Raw genomic sequence first — 18,540 nt, 5'->3', positions numbered from 1 at the left:
TCCTTGAGAACTGTCCTGCCACACAAGCAAGTGTTTTTGAGTTTCCAACAAAGATCTACCATAATATAGTCCTTGAAAATACGAGGGTTCAGGCAAAATGACATGTTTAAATCTCCAGGACAGCCTTTGCAGCATGGGATATCTCGTTAAATGAGCCTCCTTCTGTAGGTGTAAACAACCTAAGTGTCTGCGCTGTCTGGGAGAATGACGGTCAAATTAACATTTGTTTCTTCTTCTATGTGATGTAATTGTATATAAATCAACCCTTGGGAGCAATTCTCTTTTCACATGTTCCACTTAAAGGAGTTGAGAGTGCAGGGTCAGACACCAAACAGCATCTGTGGTGCTGGTAGGGATTTATTTATCGTTGGAGGGCACTTCAGCAGGGCGGATGTTTGCTGTAAAGCACTTGGATGTCCCCTTCATCCGGCTGAAGGACACAACTGTCAAACCACTGGGCCATCCTGCTGGCTAGAGGAAAGAAAAATGCTTCTCTGGACTAACAAAAAAGAAAGAAAAGAAGAAGCCAGAGTCAAAGACAGAGCTATATCCCAATTGGAAGTGGGCTTTCCAGCAGATATTGACATATTTAAAAAAAAACTAAAAAAACCCACAGGATGTTATGTGAAAACCAAAATCAATACAGATTCTATCAATCAAGATGAATTCTGTTATGCTCATAAGCTGCTGCTGAGCTCCACCCAAACCCCAACCCAGTGGCACACATGCAGTTTGACCTTGTTTGATGAGTTGAAGGCTATTTAGTGATTAAATATAGATGCCTACATTGTGAGGGGAAAATATGTGTGAATTCAACCTAGGTCCATGTTCACTATCAACGCTCTGCACAACCTTGATGCCAAAATATCCTCATGCAAGAGATACAAAAACTAGAACTGATATGACTGGAGCATGGTTTATGAGCATCATTTAAAACATTTTATCCAGAAATAAACAGGCAGCAAAGGTGTTTGAGGAGTGTTCTTACTACTATATCTCAATTTGGAAGGATGTGACATCACTATTTTCCAACGGAGCCCCGCCCACTTCAGACCTGTGAGATAAGCACAGCGAAGAAAATAAATGCTGAAATCTCTCATATAAAATTTCCAAAACTGATTCTAATTTTGGCAGAAAGTAATATTTTTCATGTAGGATCCCATCACTCATAGTTAGAAGCTGATTGTGAAAACATGTAATTTCACGTTGCAAAAACCCAAATTTACATTAACTCTCAGAAGTTTGGCAAAGAAAATCGGTATTTTTACAAGAAATATTTTTAGAATTCCATGAAATCCTTTTCTTCTAACATAAATTAATTGTTAAATTAGAGTCATAAACATCTAAAAAACAGAATAATTATCTTTAAAAAATGATCAAGTAAAGCTTAAATACAGATAATTACGATTGTGATTACAAAAAATACTTTAAATCTAAGACCATTTACATACAAACCATAAATGAAACATGTAATTTAAAAAAAAAAATTCTGTCATTTTGAGATACAGACAAAAAATGTAAATTTTCTTGAAAAAAACTAAAAAAAATGGGTTGTTTTACAGTGTACTAAAAAAAATATTTATTTATGCACATGCTTTTTGGTTTTTTTCACCGTGCAGTGTGCCTCCTATCAGTGACCGTGTGCCTCAGTGTGCCTCCCTCTCTCTCTGCTCTCTGCTGCTCTCTGTAGCTGCTTTCACTCTCCACACTTTCTCCTCCTGTCTGCTGCGCACAGAGCCTCTACTGCTGCTGCTGCTGCTGACCCTGGATACGACTTAAATGTGCCATTTGAAACAGGATGAGAGACCATTTTTGCTTCGTTGTGCCCACATGTTTCTTCCTGCTGTTTCTCCTGCCAGGTGAGTAAAAGGCTGCTATACTTTAACCTAACATCTTGTTACTTGTTGCTTTACATAAATGTGCGTAATAGTGCCACAATTAAAGATGCACTTTTCTTTATAGGCTACCTGTACAAAAAATAGCAATTAACCTCATGCATGAACAAAAATATGCTTGTAGAACTTTAGGCTATTGTTGTTATTAATTTAAAGGGATGCATGCATTTGTATTGGTGCCAATTATTATTCTTTAAAACTGAAGGAAACCTCAAAAATAAACCAGAAGGCAACACCCTGGGATTCCAAAACATATTAATTATAATCAATGCACTGAAATAGATCAATATGAAGGCATCCACAGGACTGGTGACAAACAAACAATGATCTGGCCTTTTGTGTCACCTTGTAACCAGGCTGTACTGTTTAACCAAATCAAACCACATTGCAGTGTCTGATCCTCTGCTCTCATCCAGGAGGCTCCTGTTCAGATGCAGAGCACAAGCTCTTCTCTGTGATATTCTCCCGCTACAACCAATACATACGACCGGTGGAAAATGTGACCGACCCAGTCATTGTACAGTTCGAGGTGTCCATGTCACAGCTGGTCAAAGTGGTAAGTAATAGGTTTATTCACTGTTTCTGTGACAAGTGCTGTTGTCTAGTTAGTACATGAGAGTTATGGGCTGCTGCTTCACCACAGTCAGACATATATACCTGTATATCACTCTGCCTAATGAGCAGTCATGACTTGAGAGAGAGAAAAAACATGGAACAACATAAACAGCATTGAATGTGGAGGATCTGAGCATAAGAAGAGGTAGATTGTGTTGAATTGTGTCCTTTGGGCAACAAAGTTTTAGAGAAGGTGGACAATTGGGATGCCATCAGAGCCACCTGAGATACTGTGTGTGCAGCAGCCCCAGGTTTAGTATCCTGAGGAGGGAACTAGTAGATGAAAGACAGGGCAGTGTGGCTGTTTGTCTGGCCAAGACAAGATGGGGAATGTCAGCTGTCTGAGTACCTCTCAGTTGAGGCAGCCCCTATCACTCCATCACTGCCACTTCAGATGAGCACCTCTGGATGTAACGGCAGGTTTCACTGACTGGCCGGGGCAGACTGAGACTCAGACAGATCTAGAGCCTGCGGATGTCGATAATTAAGCAAAGAGGCTCGCGTTGGACAGGGAGGACAGCTTCATTCACAAAATTAACAGCCTTGATATTGTTCTCCATCACATCCGTCCCGCTGCTTGTGTTGAACGGCAAGAGGAGATGCTCATCAGCTCTTTTATTTGAGACATTTTACCAAAATCATCTTTTTATGTTATTGACAAGAAAACAGCCTTTAGAGATGCTGTAAATAAATATTAAACTACAACAAGGAAACTTGTTAACTTAGCTTAGCATAAGTAGGCTATTGAATGTATAGGCTATTTCCCGAATGTTGAATTATATCTTTAAAGGTGCAGTGTGTAGGATTTGGCGGCGTCTAGTAGTGAAACCTCTCCCGTGTATCAAGCGTGTAGGAGAACTACGGTGGCCGACGCAAAAACGTGAAAACGCGAACGGCCCTCTCTAGAGCCAGTGGTTTGTCCGTTCTGGGCTACGGTAGAAACATGGCGGCCGGCTTCGTATCTAGATATAAATGGCTCATTCTAAGCTGAAGAAAACACAATGATTCTTATTTTAAGGTGATTATACAAGGATGTCACGAGAACCGATGAACCGAAAAAAATGTTGGCATCGACTTGGAACAAATTTCGGTACCAAGTCGATGCTAACATTTTTAAAAAGTGACGGTACTCTTTTTCTACAGTACCGAAGGTACCGTACGATGCCTGTAACGGTCGTTGGTAGGGATGTGACAGTGAGGAAAATTTTCCCACCGGTTAATAAACTTGTGACAACACCGGTGTTACCGATTACACCAGACATTTTACAAGAAAGATTACGGTCAATATGTGCAGAGCGCTGACTCTGATCTTTTACTGGCGGTGTGTCTGGCCTCTCCGGTAGAGCTTTTGCTGCAGGGCTCCACTGCGGGGGGCCTACCTGGCGCCGCTGCTCCATGCACACAGCTCCATCCACCTTGCGGCGATTACCTCATTAACGTTATGGTTCCCTTATAGCATTGGGATTAAACGTGTAATATTGCCTAGTAGGTGTGTTTGCTTTATACTTCCACAATAAATCCTCTGCCTTCTGCTCCTACTACTCTGAGCTGACGGACCAGATGCGTTCATGGTCAGTATGTAGCGTCCGTCGTCTGACTATCGATTGATAACATGCCGCTGATAAGCCAAAATGAACAAAATGGGTCAATTATTTTTATTTATTACTTAAAGGCTACATGCCTCGGTTTTTTGTAATGTTCAAATGTTTTTAATAAAAGAGTGCGTGTTGAATTACATGGGATTTATTGTTGTTGTTGTTGTTTTTTACCGTGGTATCGAATTGGTATCGAGAATCATGGAAATTCACTGGTATTGGTATCGACTACTAAATTTCTGGTATCGAGACATCCCTATTATACACTAAAGAAAACATACTGTATTGTATTCTATTCTGCCAATATATCCCCCTAAATGCTACACACTGTTCCTTTAATTTGTAATATTCAATAAAAAATGTTATCAGCCAATAGTAGCTAATAAAAGTATGTACACAGTATAGTAGCCTATACACAAGGTTTGTTCTAGACAGTTTCAATGGATAATGTGGGGTCTGACACATTGTAGTCCATCTCAATCTGTTTGCCTTTGCCTATTTCCCACAGGCAATCTTTTTTTTTCTGTAGAGCTAGATAAGTATTGAAGACCTGTCTGGATCTAGAGGTGTCAAAGAGATAAAGTATATTTTGTTATATTCTCCTTAACTCAGTGGATGTAGCAGGCTGCAGCGCTCCCCCTTGCTGATGGATTATTTCTTTCCCACACCTGGTGCTCCTAACCCAGATGCATCGGTAGCCTATTGGTCAGCCTACACCAATTACAGCAGGGCTAAATGAGCTCATTTAGACCATCAATAGCTCATCGCGCGAGGTGGCTCGGTCATCATCATCTCCTGATCAGGGATCATCACACAGGCTCTGGGCTTGTGGGTTTCAGAACAGGTGGCAGTGTGGTAACAGACTGAAGAGTTTAACATTTTGAGAAAAGTGATTATTCACTTTCTTGCAAAGGCTTGATGAGAAGATTGATACAACTCTTAGCAGTGAGAGTGGTATCGATCTTCTCATTTAACTCTTGGCAAAGCGAATAAGCGCATTTCTCAAAATTTCCAACTATTCCTTCTACTGTAAGTCTTATGTTTGATCACCACATCAGATATTGTGTTCAGCTGTGTTTGGAGCATAAACTCCCAAGATACAGTACCTGGTGAAATGGTGCTACTCATCCATTTCAACAAACAATTATGCAGCCAGAGAATAAATAATCTGATCTGAACCAGAACATGGTGTATTTCCTTTGTGTCTTTGCACTCTGACTGATTCGGTGATAAGATGCAGGACACGTGCTTTCGCTATCAAGGTGCAATAAAATCACCAGTCCCCCAAAGATAATCCAATAAAGATTGTCCCGCGGCCTTCTGTCCACCTGTGCTTACCAGCCATGTAGAACCTCTCCTGGATGCTAAATGGTAACATGAATGGTTAACGCCGTGCACTGGGTCATGAGATTGGCTCGTTCACGGTCTAAATCACACACACACACACACATACACGCACACACACACCTTGGTCCCTCTGCTCCACCTTTAGTTGTAAGAATAAAAGTTAAGGATGCGCTGTGGCTCCAGCTGTCATGTGGGTTATGCTCCAGGCGTGGAGGACCCAGGTGTGCCTTTCTTAATCCTCTTGTCCGTGATACGAAGGTCTGACCCCGCAGGAAGCACACAGACAATCCTCACTGGTGAAATGGATGATCGCCTGTGACAGAGTTTTTCCTGTTTCATGGTAGCTTTAAGTTAACAATTATTGTTTTTTTCTTTGCTTAAATGTCTTCATTATCAATTCTGTTCTGCTCTGTTTTCAGGATGAAGTCAATCAGATCATGGAGACAAATCTGTGGCTGAGACATGTGAGTTTATTGCGCATGGCTGTGCAAATGGACCTTGAGCAAGGACATCAAGTATGGATCCGGCCTCCTGTCATACATGATTCTTCGAGGCTGGACTGACAAGTTGAATTATTCATGGAAGGAGGCTTCTTAAACACATTGATCCTTCTAGTCCTGTTTTTTGAAAGAAAAAAACCCTAGAATCCAAATACACTGAGATTTCATGGTCAATTTTATAAAGATTTTTTTAAATAATTTGTCAGTGGTCATGAGTTTATATTATACTTGTCAATAATATTCTTTCTGACAGTGTGACAGAAACCTCTAAGCATCTGCAGCACACCGAACCTTAAAGATGAAACCGTTTTAATCTATTTCATAATCACATACAACAAAAATAAAGCTGTGTCCACACATGCTGTATGGCTTGATGGTTTTATCATGTACTCAGTCCCACATGGCGTCTCTGCTGCCAACATGCATAGTGCAGTTTGGATTCAAATGAGGCACGGCAGGTCTCCAGGTCCCACATTGCTGAGCAAATACACATCTGTGCTGGAGCCGTGTTCATGCTAAAAGGTTGAGCTGTAATTGCTCTTTGGTGCTGTGTACATTTCCCCCGCTGACCATCAAAATCTATCAATACAATCTAGATACATACTGTTTCTTAAGTGAAATATTTACTAGTGTTGCTCTATGAGTCTCACGAGGATCGCTGGCTGTCCTCAAGAGCGGGTCAAAAACAGTGGCCAAAAGGTTCATAAAACACGCTGTAAACTGTGGTCCGTTATATCGCCCCTCAGACTACATACTGTGTAAGCTCTGTTTATATGCCACGGTTAGAGATGACGACTCCTCATCGTTTTTATGAGGGACGTTTTACAAGACAATGCGTTTAAATCAGAGTAGATTTGTAAAATATAATCATCAGGAGGAAACAACTGGCACCCTCTTGTTTTTATATCCGTTTTGTAGCTTTATAAAGCTGCTTATGACAAACTTGTTTTGTTTAAACCGCTTGGATGCAGAGAATGCACTTGACACAATTATGCTTGGCATCCTGGTACTTGCTACTGGGTTTGATTTGAAGGAAAATTTTGGTCTAGGAATGAATTGTTCATCTGTCTGTTGATCAGTCCATCGATTTGTATTGCCATGAAACTTTATACAGACATTGATGGTCCCCAGAGTACTAGAGCTGCAACTAAGGATTATTTTCATTGTCCATTACTCTGTCAATTATTTTCTTTAATAATCGACTAGTTGTTTGGTCTATAAAATGCCAGAAAATGGTGAAAAATGGCGATCAGTGTTTCCAAGTGTTTTTACTGTCATAGAGGAGTAAAGAAACCAGAAAATATTCACATTTAAAAAGCTAGAATCAGAGAATTTTGACTTTTTTGCCTTAAAAAATTAGTCAAACCGATTAATTAATTATGAAAATAGTTGGCGATTAATTTAATAGTTGACAACTAATCGATAAATCGTTGCAGCTCTACAGAGGACACATCCTAAAGACTTTGGTGATCCCCTGACATTTCCTCTTGTGCAACCACAAGGTGGATATTTGGGGTTTTGATTGAAATGTCTCAACAACCATTGGATAGAAAATCATGAAATTTGGTACAGAATGAGTTGTATTAACTTTGTTGAACCCTTAACTTTTCATCATCGGGTCAAATATTTGTATTTGTCCAATATTTGTTTAATGAATTCCTCTGACTTGTTTTTAATGTAAATGACTCATTCTCTTTCGTTTTTTCAGATCTGGAACGACTACAAACTCAGATGGAATCCGAAGGATTTTGGAGGCGTGGAGTTTATCCGAGTGCCGTCCAACAGGATCTGGAAGCCAGACATTGTGCTCTACAACAAGTGAGCGTGACAACACATTAAAAATCTAGCTCAAAATCTCCATTGATTGTTGGGTGCATTTATGATAAAGGATTGCCGGGCAGTGACAAGCTATATTACTCTCCATTGCTCATTTTGCATGGGTAATTTTGTGTTTGCATATTCTTAAGGGGGTATATGAGGAACATCTGAGTGTGCAATTTAATGAAACCACAAGGCATCTTTTTTGATTAATATCTCCATGACACAATAGTCAATCGATTATATCCATCAGTTTGATCTTCAATGACTCATCTGCAACCTTCAATCTGTCCTCTTTTATTCCCTCACTCTTTCTTTTTTTTCTCTGTCTACAGTGCAGTCGGAGATTTCCAGGTTGATGACAAAACGAAGGCCTTGCTTCGTTACAATGGCGATGTTACCTGGATCCCTCCGGCCATATTCAAGAGCTCCTGCAAGATCGACGTCACTTACTTCCCTTTCGACTACCAAAACTGCACCATGAAGTTTGGCTCCTGGACGTATGACAAGGCCAAGATCGACCTGGTGCTAATCGGCTCGACCATCAACCTCAAGGACTTCTGGGAGAGCGGCGAGTGGACAATCATCGACGCCCCTGGTTATAAACACGACATCAAGTACAACTGCTGCGAGGAAATCTACACGGATATCACTTACTCGTTGTACATCCGCCGCCTGCCGCTTTTCTACACCATCAACATGATCATCCCCTGCCTCCTCATCTCCTTCCTCACCGTGCTCGTCTTCTACCTGCCGTCTGACTGCGGCGAGAAAATCACCCTGTGTATCTCCGTCCTGCTGTCTTTAACTGTCTTCCTCCTCGTCATAACGGAGACCATCCCCTCCACCTCGCTGGTCATCCCCCTGATTGGCGAGTACCTCCTCTTCACCATGATCTTTGTCACCCTCTCTATCGTCATCACTGTTTTTGTGTTGAACGTCCACTACCGCACGCCAAAGACCCACACCATGCCCTGCTGGGTGCGGACGGTGTTCCTGGGGATGCTGCCCAAGGTGATGTTCATGACGAGGCCGGAGAGGGACCCCGAGAAGGTGGTGGTGGCCGGCAATACTAAGACGATGCATTCGAGGCCCTGTGCCATTCATTCGTCAGCTACTTTGCAGAAGCAGCACAAACCTCAGGCACTGGCCTCGAGCGTGGTGTCCAGCCTGACCAACCGCCAACGCCTTTTCAACAACACGGAGCTCTCCAACCTCAATAACTTAAGCGGAGACCCGGCCAAAGGTGCGGGCTCCGTGTTCTTGTGCTGCGAGGGTCGTTGCAACTGCTGCTGGCAACAGAGATCCAGCAAACTGCCCGTAGACTCTGGTGGAGGGAGCGGAGGACTGGGCAGTCTGGGAGCGCTAGGCAGCCTGGGAGTGCTGACTGGAGGCAGTGCTGCCGGGGTCGGAGGGGAAAGTCAATGCTCAAGCTCCGAGTCTCTGGATGTAGGAATACTGTCCCTGTTGCCGCTCTCACCTGAGGTCAGGGAGGCTATTGAGAGCGTCAAATACATAGCAGAGAACATGAGACTACAGAATGAAGCAAAGGAGGTGAGTGATCACAATCATATACACAAGCAGTTTCAACTTTTAAACATAGAAATGAAATAGGAGTAAAAGGGTCAATGAACTCTTTGCTGTGGTATTTTGAATGCTACAAAAGTAAATGGCGATTGTTGTTAGTTGTTATGGTGACAACAGAACCCACGTCAGTGGGGCCTTCAAGTGTGGTCGCAGCTCGCCGGGAAGAGAACGGACGCAGCTCCCGGAGACAGTTGGTTGGCTAGTTAGATAGGTAACTTGTCCCCAGGCGGAGGGACCGTTAGACCGGCCACCAGCCCGCTGTTCGGCTCATTTTCCGTAATCAGTGCAGCACCAAAGCATGACGGAACCAACCCAAGAGCTAACCAGCCAGCTGTCCGTTAGGTTCGTTCTTCGCTTCAACGCCACACTGGATAAAGTAAATGAGCAGAACAAAGTTGTCATTCATCTGGCGATAGCAAGATGACAAGAGTGTGTGGATGAAGCATTAAGTTGTTCAATTTGACTCATTTACATTTTCTCTGTGCTACGTATCCGTCAATACTCCTGCAAAATCTCACCTCAGTGAGTCAGCGACTTGCCGCAAGTCTGTTGAGTTTATACGGAAGTCAGCCCGCTACAACGGTCGCTATGGCAATGGTACCCAAAAAAAAATGGCCAACGCTCTGACCATCCTGCTACTTTGATTTGAATGGGAATGTCCGTTCTACTCCTAAATCTATTTCTATGCTTTGACAATGCCACCACCACATCACTGAAAATGTTTTCACTGTGATCCTCTCCCAGGTTCAGGATGACTGGAAGTACGTCGCCATGGTTATCGACAGGATCTTCCTTTGGGTTTTTGTCCTTGTGTGCATCCTGGGGACAGCCGGCCTCTTCCTCCAGCCTCTATTACTCTGGGACGACATTTGAATCAGTTTGACAAAACAAACACTTCAGTGCTGTTGAACTGCACAGCATTCATTACATATGAGGACATCCAGAGTGGATCCAAAGTCAAGAACTGATGACTGTGTGTCTGCCAAAATGCAAATGTTTTAGTGACTGTGTTTTCAGTAGATGTGTGAGGAAAGTGGTTTAAGGACTCTCCAATGCTGAAGACATAGTAAACAAGCAACGGCAAAGACCATAGTTGTTAGTCATTTAATTGTGTACAAATCTGCAGTAAATGGCTATATAATCTATAATGCAGGGCACAAAGGAGAGCTACATAGTTAGGCTCCAAATAAAGTTTATTTCTTTTTTTAAGGTGATCCGTAAGATCTTCCTCAGAGGAGTGTAAAAGAGACCAACAGGCATTTCTTGTAAAGGAAGTAATCAACTCCAATCATTATCACCTGCTGGTCAGCAACTTTGTGACCTGCAGTTAAGTAGTTCTTGTCTTGCACCTGAGTATCGTTGCCTGGATATGCGCACACTTGGTCCTTCTCATGAATATAATCTATAATGCCAAGGCAACACCCTTGCAGAATTTAATTATTTAAGAGCAATTAATGGGAACAGTAACTAAATTGACAAACTTGAAGCACCTTATTTCACATTAAAGAAAGCATGTACATACATTCACAAAATGCAACCAGTATGCCACCAGAAAGCTCGATAATTGTCCCATAACAAGAACATCTTTTTCTTCTTTAAATGTTAAGTCCACAGTGAATGCCATGCCAGAAATGTATTGAGATAAGAGAAAAAAAGCATTTAAAGATGGATTTCCATGTTTCTCAAAACCAAGCCAGGATGTTGACTGTGCTCAAAGAGTGACATCATGTGCTGATTTTTTGCTACTACAAACGATAACAAGGCTTTCTGACTGTCTTAAAGGGATACGTCACCCATTTTATCATCATCATCTCTGTTGTAACATATTCCCAGTTGTAACATTTTCTGAGTTATACTAGTACTTGATGCGTTTAAGGCATAAAACGCTGTTTGATCTGGATAGCATGACGTTCTGGAAAGGCTGACATAAGAAAATGTCATCTAGAATCCTTCTGACCTTGCAAATTGAATATTTACAAAAGTATTCTATGTGCAAAGAGAAAAAAAACTCATTTTTAGTTCTGTTTTACTCGCAGATTTCTGTAAATAAATCTTTAAAAAATATTCATATAAAGCTGTAATGTGTATCTGTGGTTTCTCTGAACTACCAGTATGTCTGATACTGATAACAAAAGCTGTGGGATGTAGATGCAATTTGAAGGAAGCCACCGAGGCTCTGTTTATTACTCTGTTCCACATCCTCTGTGTCCCCCTTGGAGCTAACTCAGCTTATTGGATCACAATCAATATAGAGAGTGAGTGATGAAGGACCTTATTGGCTTCCTCTCTTTTCTTTAAGCATCCTTCCTGGCCAAAATATAATGTTCTGCTCTTAATACACAGAGCCTGCAATGTCTCTTAATAGCTCACAACAGGTCTAATGCTGTCAGTGGTTAGGGGTCAAATTCTCACATGTACTTAAAGGTATATGGCACCATTGTTGCCTTTAATTTATAGTTATAATGTTTTGATGAATATCACAGTCTCCATGTTAGGTACAAGCAAACAAAAACACATAATCTCCTCCATGTACTGTGTGAGTATCAGTGCTGAAAGAGTGTAAGCGTCCTGCATGGGGCCTGACTCTCAGTATGTCATTGTCTGATTCTTATTATACAGCTAAAAATGAGAGCAGATGGCGAGCTATGTGATTACAAGAGAATCCAGCCTGTATTTAATTGAATGCTGGCAGGGAAGCACAGACAGATATTGTATTAGCTCTCTGTCACATCTGATAAGAAACCCCTGGCTAATGAATTTAATTAAAGCTCACTCAGGACCCGTGTGTGGCTGATCTGCAGGAGGGCAGGAGATCTTCCGAGCAGATATACTGTATGATGTACCAAATGAACGAGCTTCTAAAGGCATCAGTGGATATTTTCCGTCCTTTTAAGAAGTTCCGTTCTGCAAAAACTGGCTATGAAAAGGAACAAAAATGAAATAAGATGAACAAGTTTTACCTGCCAAGAATAGATCAGTGAAAGCACGCATGAACAATTTTTAACAGGTGATGTTTAATTTTGGAGCAGAAGCTGTTCAAGTGTCACAATACACCACAGGAAGTGGCTTCGTTATAGGTTCTGCAGATGTATTCTTACAGCTGTCTGTGGGTGTAGATAAGAACCTGTTCAGTGTTTCACATGATGCTGTGGAGTCTATGGGAGTCACACTGCTCATAATCATGATTATAATCACCATTATTCTGTGTAAGTACATTAACAAGTGTTATGTTTAACTATTTAATTGTTTATATAAGGAGAAATTATTAATGTGACTTTTTTTTCTCCTTCAAGGTGCTCTCGTAAATAAGGTCAAAAGCCAAACTAATGGTGAGCTTTCCTTTAAGAGAACACATCTGTGTGCTGTATTCTCAATATTCTGCATTGTATCATTATCAATTCAACGTCTGTCTCGATAACACTTCATTTCACAGGTCCACAATTTTATGGTAATTAGGTGATAATTGGCAAGTAACTTATTTGGAATTACTGCTAAATTACTCCAATATTTACCTAAAAAATGATCAAAAATGACTTTATTATAAATATGATTTAATAATTATATGCTAAAATAGCTTAAAATAGGTTAAAATAGGGCCCTTAGGCTTGAGAAGCTCCTCGTCATCGGAGGTGGAAAACCAAAACTAATAGAAGACACTTCTGATCCGGCACAAATCTCACCATTGTGTGACTTATTGTCGATATAAATGTAACCTGGTAGCTAATGTCATGATTCAAGGAGTTTTTTAAAGAAATTTCAAAGAAGTTTATTTGGTAATTATTATCTATTTATCAGCAGACATGGAAATAAAGCATATCAATTAACTTTGAATTCTTTCCCTGGAAATGTCATAAATAAATTACCAACTATTTATTACTGCTTATTGGGAAATAGCGGAATATAATTATTAAATAATATTTATAATAGATATAAAATAATAATAATAAAAGTCCAGAGTCAAGTCCCAAGTCAAGACAGCCAAACAAAGTAATTTTCGATACATTTTGAGGTAAATATTGGGGTAATTTGGCAGTAATTCCAATGAACTTTCAAATAGGTTACTTTCTAATTTTCACCTAATTACCTTGACATTTGCAGACCTGTAAAATGAAGTGTTACCTCTGTCTCTTTTTCAACTACCAGATGTTTTTCCTGCAAAGATCCTGGTCCCACAGAAAACTATAAGCGAGAACAGTGACCTTTACGTGACCTGCAGCACATTTGGGCTCAAGGAGCAGATCACGGTTTATGTTTATTTGTATAACGGTGACCTTTGTATCGAGAAAAAGAAGCAGAAGCGGGATCAAAATGACACCAACTTCATCATACCCAGAGTTGGTCTTCATCACAGTGGAAGCTACAGCTGTTTTTACTCCATAAACAATGATTCGCTTTCCAAAGTAGCCCAGAGAGGACTCAACGTCATTCAGATTCTGGTTATATGTAAGGATTTGTTAATGTTAATGAAAGCATTATATGTCAGCGTTATTTCTCTCCACTCATTTCGTCCTTCCTGCCACGCAGCCAATTTTCTCCCTGCAGATATTTCAGTAGCTGGGCCGTCCGCTGTTACCGAGGGAGACGATGTTGCGTTCAGGTGTACTGTTTCTGACACCCTGCAAACACTCGGTAAATGTCAACTCATCCACTCTTACCTGAGGAGGGACGAGACCATCCTCCAAGTGCAAGCATTTAATGTGACCCGGATGGAGGCGACTTTCACCATCCAAGGTGCCGTCACCAGGGATTCGGGCCGTTACAGCTGCGTGGTGCTGCCATCGAAATGCATCCAAGAGCACGAGAGAACCCTCCATGGAAATAATGCGGTGTCACTCGAGGTCAAAGGTGAGTGTTTCTAATGTTTAAGGTTACAAAATGCAGTAAAAAAAGGATTTTGTTTGTTTTTGATGGTGCTTCAATGTTAAAAGTCCTTTGAAACATAACATAGTGATGTCCACCATGTGTGTTTTTGCTTTCCAGGAAGTTTGGTCCTCCTAGTGAGTGTCTTTTGTGGACTGATAACCCTGATGTTGTTACTGGGTCTGTGTCTGTGGTGGATCAACAAAAGAGGTCAGATGACTGGAGGGAAATCAAAAGGAAAATCACTCATTTTTAGAGTTCATATTTTGTAGTATGTACTGTAGTATTATCATTGACTGACACACTAAAAAAAAGACCTATTATTGGTATTCAGATGAAACTTCTATTCTGTATGACACTGGCTTGTCAAACTAACCACATTATGAACTTGAACAGTATGCAGGCTTTTTTTCACTTTTAAATTAGTTTTTTTCTTATTTCAGCGGGCTCAGGCTCATGCAATCCATGGTGAGTTTAACATTTGACCCAGTCTCACTTAATGCTGGTGAATTTAAGAACATTCCCAAACCTATGAGTATAAGATAAGAGTCATTTGGTTTTAATTGTTCATTGCTGTTCAGTGATTTGTGCTCTAAGACATTTTATTACATGAAGGATGTCTACAGTAAACTAAAACATACTGGATACACGACTGAATCTGCCAATGCTGAGTTGATTAAAGGGCTTGAGTTGTGTTTTCTTACAGTGCGGCGAGTCAGCAGGCTAATGCAGACATGGCGGAGGAACAGCAGGTGCAGACAGAGGGAGAGGATTTGGAAGCACAAGACGGTATGTTGAAAATGGATTTACAGTAAAGGCATACTCTGGGGAGTCTGTAATACAATTACCTATGATGACTTGGAAAGAAAACATAATCTATCTCCATCCTGGTCTGTTTAGATGCATCAATCCCTCTCCCAGGATGTTTAAAACATTAGAGACACCTCCTTATTTGTTTTTACATTTTGTGTTTTTGCCAACTGTCTGTGGATCAAAACCTAAAATATATGGAAAATGAAATCATGTGGTCATCCAAAATTGATATATAAAATACTTATAATTAATTATTGATTAGAATGACATACTGTATACTCAGATATAAAATGATAATAGAAAACAATTAACCGATTTGTTTCTCTTTTTTTATATATTTTACTTTTTTTTCAATTATCAGGAGACTCTTTCAGCATGGAGGAGGAGGAAGAAGAGTAAGAACACAAATTCATTTTAATACAAATTATTATTTCAGTGTCACTTTTACACACAGTAAGATGTGATTTATTATAAATGTGTCATTTAAACCACATAAGAAATAACAATTTGGTAGATGAAATTGACTTCTGTTCTTGAAATACATAAACTTGAATTTTATCTGAATAAATGTTTCACCTTTTGTGTTGTCTACAATTCTTAATAAAAAAGACATACCATTATTATTATTATTTATAATGTATTGTGTATTATTATTATATTAATATTTGAAACTATTTTCTCAGGTATCAGAATGCTGAGGTTGCTGAGGAGTCGTCTATCACTGATGATTATGAGGGAGCGTACAGTATGGCAAGTAAGTGATAACCTACTTTGTGCTATTACAGAAGTAGCTTTTCTTTGCATATTGAAGGTTAAGTAGATGACCTTGATTTCTGACTTAGAGATGAAAATCATGATGAGTACGATGATATTGATCAGATGTGTGCCCACTGACATATTTTGACTGCTAAAGGTACTGTAACGTGTGTCACTATAGTGTAATATTCTCATACATAGTAAGTAAAGCACAGATGGCAATGTGAAAAGTAGTAGAGTCATTCATCAAATGCATGCATGTTTTTGCTTTACTTACACCGCTAAAAAAAGGCACTATATGAAAATAAAAATAATAAAATATTTATAATAAATCTTAGAAGTCATTAACCAGTACGATGCTGCCTTGTCACTTCAGATTAGCAGGTTTTTCTGTTAGTGAGTTCAGTGCATCTTACAGGAAAACCACATCTTCATTTGGAGCAGCATCACAGATGTGAACGACATTTTGTAACATGTTCTCTGACTCACAAGAGCTAATTCTGTCGTGACATTTGAAGAGAAAGAGTCTAAGAATAAATGCACAAATGCCTACAAATATTTAGGGCCAGCTAGTTAACTGTGAACTTCTCAACCACAGATGATCCAACTGCAAGACAGAATCCAGCATGTGTGTACGCCAGCTCAAAAAGGAGAACCACCAGATCCAGTGGTCTTCCGATTTGAATTTAAATGCATAACTGAAACACCTGTCTGTGATGCACCCCTGTTTTGTTTAATCTTTGTCATATTTCATATACGAGAGTAAGGAAATGTTGATATTTAGAATGAATGAATGAAGTTGTTTTCTGAAAGTGTACACCTGAACAGCAATATACTACAGCAGGAAATAGGATAACAAATGTCCTAATAAATTAAATTCGTACATGGATCCTTTCTTTGTTGCAGAGGAGTTGGATTACATTTTGTCCTTTAAATGATAATAGTGGGAGTTCCTGCCGTTTTGAACAATCAGTGCTTCATAAAATATACCACAGTTTCTTTTCAATAATAAACACTGCAGGTGTTAAAAATTGCGTTGACTGATTAATCATTGTAGAAAAAACAAATGTATCCTCTTGTTACATTTAATCAGATACATTTATTATTTGCTGTTTCCATTGTCCAATCATCATGTAAAACATATGCTAAGAGAATTCAATTTAAATCCAAGATTATATATTATACAAGTATAGGGATTATGGTCAATGTATGAAGTGCAGATGTGAATAAACACAGAAAAAAAGGCCTTACACAATATCTATAATATAATAATGTATAAGAACTGCACTTCATATACACAGACCCTCTGTCTCTCATTTTGTAATAATTCAACACTGTCTCATCAGTAATCTAGTAGCCAGCCGCCTGCCTTCACTATTGTCCTCTCATGGAAGTTCAACCAAAGAGTTCAATGACCTTATGTGATAAGAAAGCCACTCCATCAGCAGCAGCAGCAGTGACTGTAATGACTAACCATGGCAGCTGATGAGCTACCAATCAAGAGGAGCATCCAATCTATTTGTCACTGCTGCTTTCCTCCCCTCTCCCATTACTGCTGCAGCTCCTCTGGGAAATACAACGGAGGAGCTGATGAAAAGAATGGTGTTACGACTTTGTCATCGAAAAATAGGCAGCTGCAGTGTGCACTGCTGTAAATTATATCTTACTTCTGTATATAACTGTGAGCCATGTTGACTGTTTTCCACTGTGATTTTTTCTTTCTGAACATGTGAGGTCACCTTACATACCTGCCATTCAGCTTGAAAATGTAATAAAATTGTTACTTATAAGGTGTGACTGCAGTATTAGCAGCCTGCATTGAAAGCAAACATCTAATCAGATAGCACATGTCTCAGTTAAAGCTGCAGTGGGTAGAACTGGAGCAAATATGATTAAAAAAAGTTATTTTTATAAAACTATATTCTGACAGTAGTGTATGAGACAGGTAATCTGAAAAAAATCATGTGAAAACAACCAATGAGAGCCGAGCTGGAGCCTTGCCGTCTCTGAGCAGCTGTCAATCACTCGCGAACTGGTCAAACTAGGCAGCGCTGATCAAATATGAATCAATATTCTGTTACTGTAATGCCTATTTCTCGCCTAAAATGTTTCAGTTTATTTGATACATTGTCAAGTAGTGTGTATAAATGACACAAGCTTGTTTAGTTTGTTCTATGGGTTCATAGGATGTTGTTGTTCTACCTGGGATGGAGGGTTGGATCAGCTGATATAGGTAAGATAGTTCTGCAGTAAATAACATTCTATAATGTTTGGTGTGCTCATTGGTATGTGTGGGTGCCCATAGATAGATTGAGATGTCAGCTTGCAACTTAGAGATCTTGTATTAAGGGTCTGTTCATTATTTTGTGTGAATTTGGATGCTTGTTCGGTTTAGTTCACCCTCTACTTACCTTGGTCAGGTGGTAGGTTCCAGTTAGGTGAGGCTGAGAAGATACAATCTCATTCACTGGAGTAAGGGGGACAGAAAAAGGAGGAGGCAGCTTGCTCTGAGCTTTTGTTTGGTGTTCTTTTGATTCAGTTTAAATGTATTTTTGTTAAATTTCCCAGGTTTAATTTTTGCCCTTTGTTTCAGTAAACTTTTTTTGTTAATAAATGTTATTTTTTGTACTACTCCTGCTTATCAACCTGGTTCTTCAACATCCCTTTTTAAAGTTGCCAAACCACCTCATCTGCCCTGTATATGGGGTGGCGGCGCTACAATTTGAGGCAAAAAATAAAGGCATTACAGTAACA

At 39.9% G+C, this 18,540-nt stretch overlaps 2 protein-coding genes and 1 long non-coding RNA gene across 3 annotated transcripts in view; 2 read left to right on the top strand and 1 right to left on the bottom strand.

Annotated features, from left to right (window-relative positions):
• LOC141753017 (uncharacterized) overlaps nt 1–18,540 on the bottom strand; it is a 602,052-nt gene that overhangs the window by 551,822 nt on the left and 31,690 nt on the right. The window lies entirely within an intron of this gene.
• On the top strand, nt 1,627–11,421 carry chrna3 (cholinergic receptor, nicotinic, alpha 3). The gene is made up of 6 exons (XM_074611081.1): nt 1,627–1,859; nt 2,312–2,451; nt 5,872–5,916; nt 7,661–7,770; nt 8,106–9,324; nt 10,102–11,421. Exons 1-6 carry the CDS (start codon nt 1,799–1,801, stop codon nt 10,228–10,230), a joined length of 1,704 nt encoding a protein of 567 aa, XP_074467182.1. The 5' UTR covers nt 1,627–1,798; the 3' UTR covers nt 10,231–11,421.
• LOC141752943 (uncharacterized) lies at nt 12,470–17,740 on the top strand. Its single transcript, XM_074611232.1, has 10 exons — nt 12,470–12,563; nt 12,651–12,686; nt 13,501–13,800; nt 13,882–14,202; nt 14,338–14,427; nt 14,661–14,685; nt 14,924–15,006; nt 15,392–15,425; nt 15,714–15,784; nt 16,385–17,740. The coding sequence occupies exons 1-10, from the start codon at nt 12,515–12,517 to the stop codon at nt 16,468–16,470; spliced, it is 1,095 nt and encodes a 364-aa protein (XP_074467333.1). The 5' UTR covers nt 12,470–12,514; the 3' UTR covers nt 16,471–17,740.

The sequence above is a fragment of the Sebastes fasciatus genome, chromosome 2, assembly GCF_043250625.1.
Source record: "Sebastes fasciatus isolate fSebFas1 chromosome 2, fSebFas1.pri, whole genome shotgun sequence".
Taxonomy (NCBI): Eukaryota; Metazoa; Chordata; class Actinopteri; order Perciformes; family Sebastidae; genus Sebastes; species Sebastes fasciatus.
Note: the sequence above shows the minus strand (reverse complement) of the source record. Positions and strands in the feature narration are given on the sequence as shown.